The sequence below is a fragment of the Grammomys surdaster genome, unplaced genomic scaffold (genome assembly GCF_004785775.1).
Source record: "Grammomys surdaster isolate TR1022 unplaced genomic scaffold, NIH_TR_1.0 206, whole genome shotgun sequence".
Taxonomy (NCBI): domain Eukaryota; kingdom Metazoa; phylum Chordata; class Mammalia; order Rodentia; family Muridae; genus Grammomys; species Grammomys surdaster.
Window position 1 is genome coordinate 8588944 of NW_021604651.1, and position 6448 is coordinate 8595391.

A 6448-nucleotide genomic window follows, 5' to 3' on the forward strand; every position below is an offset into this window, starting at 1 on the left:
TCACCTAGAACTGCTGTTTTGTAATCCATATAGTGGTGCTGAAGGAAAGGTTCAGGATCACATGAAGGAGCGATGGAGAGGTTAGAATGGCGAGGGTACTGGGGGTTTCCAGCCTACAGTTTTAGTTTGGTAGTCTGTCAAAAATTCAGGAAGTGTGCTAGCTGCTTCACATTGGAAGTAGATGGTTTCTTAGTGGAAGAGTCCTGCTAGACAGTGAAGTAGCTGGATGATGTGTTAGGCCTTCCACAACCTAGCTGAGTCCCCACTCCTAGATTGTTAAGTGATGTTCAAAAGTGGGTTTCAAGACCTGTAGAAGGAATTAAAAGGGATCCTTATATCCTGTGTTTAAATGTCTGCATGTACTAGAGTGCCCACTAGTTGCCAGGTCTGCTTTTTGGTTTAGTGGGTTTTTTTCCCCCCATGTATTATACATGTAGCAGGAGCATGCAGCTTGTCTTGGCAAAAGAACATTTTGAATTTAAGATCAAATGTGAAGGAATTATCCTAGTACTAAGTGATCGTCTGAGGGCTTTGCAGATGGTAGGTAGAAGCTCTTCCACTGCCCCTGCAGAATTCTTATATATTTGGCTTTGAGGACCTATAAGGTAGCACAGTGGGTAAGGGTGCTACTTTCAAGCCTGATGGCCTGAGTTTGATCCCTGAGATCTACCTGGGAAAGGAGGGTTCCAACATGTATGTGTCCCTCCCCCAAAATAGTATATGTGTATATATATATTTAAAGTAATCTCAGTATTTAAAAAATAGAAGAGATATAGAATGTTGGTAGAATGTGTGCCTAGCATGCACAAAGTTCAAGCCTTGGCTCAACATAAAAACTAGGAATTGATGCAATCCTAGCACCCTAGAGGTAGGTACAGAAGAAATTCATGGTCATTCTCCACTTCATAGTTTAATTTGAGTCTAGCCTGGTCTGCAAGAGGCTCTGTCTCAAAAACAAGCAAGCAAGCCTCTTTACCAGGTGGTGATGGTACATGCCTTTAATCCCAGCACTCAGGAGGCAAAAGCAGGTGGAACTCTGAGTTCAAGTCCAACCTGGTCTACAAATGAGTTCTAGGACAGCCAGAACAGTTACACAGAAAAGCCCTGTCTTAAAAAAAAAAAAGTAGAGTTAGGAGAATCAGGAGTTATAAGATCATCTTCAGGTAAATAGGGAGTTGGACTGTATCTTAGATGACTTAAGATCCTGTCTCTAAAAAATAAAATAAAATAAAATAAAATAGAAATTTGACTTTGAGACTGATGGTGTTCATAATTAGGCATTTCCTGTGTTATATTTCAGTGTTTGAGTTATAGCCTGTAGGCAAATTATTAAGAAACACACATTTTCATTTTTCTTTGACTCCTGTAGGAAAAGAACTCCACTGATGGCTTATTTTTCTGTTTAAAGAGGTTGAAACACTTTACTTCAGCGATCTCAAAGCTGAGTGCTGTTGGTATAGCAAGATGAGAAGTATTTTGGGGGGGAGGTTGCAGGAGTTGTTAGAGTGGCCTGTGTTTTCTTTGGAAGGGTAGTAAACTACTTAAATGTTCCTGTGTGTATGCTGAATGAATTAACATACATTATTAACCTGCTTGTCCTATGCATTAGCACCCACTGTTGTTTGAGGAATGGCACCATCAATGTTTTAGAGTGAAGAATGTCCTTGCCCAAGTTAAGGAGCTGGTGTAGCCAAGTGTGTTGTGCATTTTGGAGGAGTGGCAGTTATGTTATCCCTGTAATGGTTTTTCCTTTCAGGCACAATCCAGATTCAGAAGCGTCAGCAGTTAGTCAGCAAGATCCACGAAGATGAGCTGAATGGTGTGAAGGGTTCTCTCTCACAACGCCAGCAGGGACAAGAGTCTTTCCTAGATCTCAAGGTATGTATTCATTGAATGTTGAAAAATAACTAATAGAAAGTAATCTGGAAATGGAAATAATTGAGCTAGATGTGAGGGCACACCAACACTGTAATCCTATTCTGGCCACTTGAGAACCTAGGCAATATGAATCAGGCCAAGTTCAAGACTAGCCTGTGCTACTTAGCGATACCCTGCCTCAGAAAGCCAAGGAGAAAAAGAAAAGTAGAAACAAGCAGGTGAAGTAGTTAGGTGTTGTTACAGTGAAGAGTAGTGGACAAGAGAGATGGGAAAGTGCCAGCAGGGAAAGGCACTTGCTACCAGGCCTGAGCATCCGCGTTCAGTCCCAAGGCCTTACATGGTGACAGGAGAGAACAGACTCCCATAACCACAAGCTGTCCACTGACCTCCACATACACACCTGCACACAAACGAATGTAGTTAAAAATAAAAAAAGGTTAAAAATAGTGTTAAGTTGTTTTGTACTTTTATACCTGTTCCTCATATTGGCATGCACCATGTAATTTACTTCTCTTGGCACTCATGTGAGTGAAGCAATGGATCTTTTTTTATAAACAGAAAGAGGTTCAGATAGGCTAAGTATCTTTGCAAGGCTAGCAGATTTAATTGGATTCCAAGTATCTAACTTCAAAGATTTTACAAAACTGAACTATGTGTGTATGTACATACAAAGTACCTTGCATGCATGGCACAAATGTGGAAATCAGAAAATAACTTTCAGGAGTCAGTTCTCAGATCTATCATGCTGGTCCTACGGAATCCAGTTTAGGTTCAGGCCTGGCAGCAGGCACTTCTGCCAGGAGAGCCGACTTGGAAACTATATTTTAAAACCTTTTCTTTCGTTGTCGTCGTCTTTTTTTTTTTTCTGAAGATCAATGAGTTAGGGGAACAACTTTCAGTTGTTTCTCATGTATAAAGCTCTATTACTTATTTTGTTTGTTTCTGAATTCAAGTTTACTTGGATTTGGGAAAGTATTTAACTATGTTACTAGGATTCAGGCTGTCCTCTGTGCAGAAATGTTTCCATGAGATTCTGTACTGACACACGGCAGCCTTTTCTGCCACCCTAGTGTTGGGATTAAAGGTGGGTACTGCCATGCCTTGTTGCCTTCTGATTTTTTTTTTTATCCTCATCAGTACTGAGTCTGGGGACGTGGGGATACAAATATACAAATGGCTGATTGTGAGTTTACTTACCGAAAGCAAATGCAACTAACGTTAAAATCTCTTAGTTGCTGGGTGTGATGGGACAGAGGAAAGCAGATCTGAGTTTGAGGCCAATCTGGTCTACAGAATGAGTGATAGGTCAGCGAGGGAGATGTAGGGAGGCCCTTTCTGAAAATAAATGAATAAATAGAATAAAATGTTAGCTCTCTAAACTCAGTAGGTACCTTTTCAGGACAGCTACTATAGTAACAAGATTGAAGGGCTTCCCTTGCTTTTTCTCCGATGATACATCTGTATGCAGCACTGAGAACGGACTCTGGGGCCTTGGGTCTGCTAGTAAGTACATGGCCCTTAGGCTGTTAGAGACAAATGGAATTCTGCCTACTTGTTCTTGTTTGAATTCTCCTTCCTTGACAGTGTTGATGATTTGATGTGCCTGCCTGCTGCTCATTCTCTTTCATGTGACACTTTTACTTTCCATTTCCCTTTTTAAGAATGAGAAGCCTCTTGAACATATGGCAAGTGGCATTGAGAATTTATTTTCCAACTTTTATCACCATTTAACATACGCAAAGGGTTTGTGCACATGGTCATATACATATACACATACATACACACAGGCACTAAAAGGTATTGTTGCTATATGATAAAGATTCAGATTGAATTTTCTAATGACTTAATATTTCTTTTCTCGTTCATTTAAAAAAAAAAACAACCACCATTTAGTCATTGAAAGAAAACCTTGAGAGATGTTGGACCACTACTGAATCAGAGAAGGTTACCTTTGAAACTCAGAAGAAGAACCTTGCTGCAGAAAACCAGTATTTGCGAATATCTCTGGAGAAGGAAGAGAAAGCTCTATCTTCATTACATGAAGAGTTACGGCAACTACGGGAGCAGATTAGATTGTTGGAGGATAAAGGCACAAGTACCCAGTTAGTTAGGGAGAACCAGGTTCTTAAGCAGTACTTAGAAGTGGAAAAACAGAAAACAAATAGCTTCCTTAATGAAAGGGAGACTCTCCTGGAGGAAGCAAGGATGCTGAAAGGGGACCTGGAGAGAGAACGGCTCACAGCAATGGCTCTGCGGGCACAACTTGAGCAGTTAGTCCCTTGCCAGGCACAGGGCCACGCAGAGTCTTCTGGTGTGCAGTCTGAAGAGAAGGAAGTCGTGCTGCTCCAGCAGAGGCTTGCTGAGCTGGAGCACAAGCTCAGCTTTGAGCAGCAGCGCTCTGATTTGTGGGAGAGGCTGTACGTTGAGGCGAAGAATCAACATGGAAAGCCGGAGATGGATGGGAGGAGGAGAGGAAGCAGAGGAAGCCACAGGACGAAAAGCAAGTCGAAGGAGACATTTCTGGGGACAGTTAAGGAAACATTTGATGCTATGAAGAATTCTACCAAGGAGTTTGTGAGACATCATAAGGAAAAAATCAAGCAGGCAAAAGAAGCTGTGAAAGAAAATCTTAAAAAGTTCTCAGATTCGGTCAAATCCACTTTTCGGCATTTCAAAGATACTACCAAGAATATCTTTGATGAAAAGGGCAGTAAGAGATTCAGGGCTCCAAAAGAAGCAGCAACTGAAAAGCCAAGAACAGCTTATAGTTATTCTTCATACTCAAAGCAGGAGGCACCAAACCAAAACCAGAATTGCAGACAGCCTTCTGCACAAAGGGATGGAGGAAGAGAAAAGCCCAGTCACTCTGAAGACATTAGAAAAAATGGAAATTCATATACATACAAGGCCAAGTTTGACTGCAGAGGCACCCACTCCACCAGAAGGGTTTGTTCAGGTATGTTTGAGTGTGCTGGACAGGAATTCATTAGCCCTACTAATAAAGCGAGTCCTGTTAGGATGAGTGACTTTAAACAGCTGATTCACTGGTACTTACTGAATGAACTGGATACTTTTAACCACTGGAAAGAACTGGATCAGTTCATCAGTCCGTTTTTTCCGAATGGTGTCTTTAGACATGACCAGAAGCTCTTCGCTGACTTTGTTGATGATGTGAAAGGTTACCTTAAGAGCAAAAAGGAGTATCAAGTAGAGGATGGCAATTTGGAGAAGTTGGATGGATGTATATATAGACACTTTGGGCACGCTTTCGCCCTTCCATTTGGACCCAGGTCGGTTTACATAAAACCGTGTTACTATAATAGCTTCTAACAGTGATACAGTGCATAGCATTTTATTTTATTTTTTAACACTTTGAGCTTTTTGGAAGGTTACTGTTTGTAAGTGACGAGCTTTATTGCCAATGAAATTCAGAATAAATTGAAAGAGTAGAGTTTTAAAATTATAACTATTACAAACTGAGAAAAAATCCATGTCAATCACCTAGACTTAAATAATTGAATTTTCCCTTAAAAATTAAAAGGTATATATATAAACTTAATGGAGCCAATCTAGCTTTTTCAGCATAGTTTATATAATTCAGTGAAATTGTTTCCTTTAATCTTTGACTTACAGAACTAGAAACAAAGACTTTAATGTGAAGCCCAGGTTATGTGGAGCCGCTCACCTCTAATCACTGTCAGTTTGATTGCGTGTAGGAGTACTCATTGCAGGGTGACTACTGAGAATGGTAACCTCCTGAACGCTCAGGAGCCACAAAGCCCCATAATGTCCTTTAAGACTGTCTGTAACTGCTAATGTCTGTTTACTGTAGAGAGTCAAGTTCCATTTTTATGAATAAATACAATGTGCCTATAAAATAATGAGACTGGTTTCTGATGTCTTCAGTTCCTGAAGCAGGTGCCGAGTGCTATTACGAGCAGTGTTGGAGGGCTGCTTTGAGGAGACATGAACAACTCCTTGCTGTTCAAGAGCTAGGTGTGCAGGGAGAGGCGTGAAGGTTTAGTGGCCTTAGGCAGTCTAGAGATGGTTGGAAAATCTTCATGATTGAAGTGACCTTGCATCTAAACTTGTTTTGAAACAGCTTTTGGGAGAGAAGAGAGGGTTAGTACATGGATGGAAGAGAGTGTTAGTTCCTGGAATGGAAGGCCATTTGCAAAGGCACGGAGAAATGAAGACACACTACTTTACAGAAACAGGTGACCTGGGGTGAATCAGAAAGGTCTCTGTTTTGTCCTGAAGTGTCTGTCTTGTGAGATGGAGAATTTCTGAAGGATCTTGTCACTGGTTGGGATGGTGCCTAGCCTGTTAAGATGACTGGAAGCAGCCAAGAGGGTTGATTGACAAGGTGTGAAGCCAACTGTGGTGGTCGGCACACGAGAAGCTGATGGGAGTCTGAATGAGGTCATCGAAGGTGGTGAGACAGTTCTGTCTTGTGTAAGGGAAGTAGAAAGTAAGCATTGTGGGCATATCTGGAACGCCTTCACTGTTGGATATCGATATTACTCAGAATACCAGAAGGAAGGTCTAAGCAAGAGGAACCAGAAGCCAG

The 6448-nt window shown here is 41.3% G+C and overlaps 1 protein-coding gene across 6 annotated transcripts in view; it reads left to right on the plus strand.

The window, feature by feature from the left end:
* The window catches only part of Ccpg1 (cell cycle progression 1), a 31792-nt gene that overhangs the window by 23999 nt on the left and 1345 nt on the right, over window positions 1-6448 (plus strand). For 3 of the 6 annotated variants that reach the window (XM_028771316.1, XM_028771315.1, XM_028771317.1), the window contains 2 exons: window positions 1757-1878; window positions 3772-5168. In XM_028771316.1, coding sequence (XP_028627149.1) covers window positions 1757-1878; window positions 3772-5168 — 1519 coding nt within the window. Of the gene's footprint in view, window positions 1-1756; window positions 1879-3771; window positions 5760-6448 lie in introns of those variants that run through there. The other 3 variants (XM_028771319.1, XM_028771318.1, XM_028771321.1) reach the window with 2 other exon arrangements.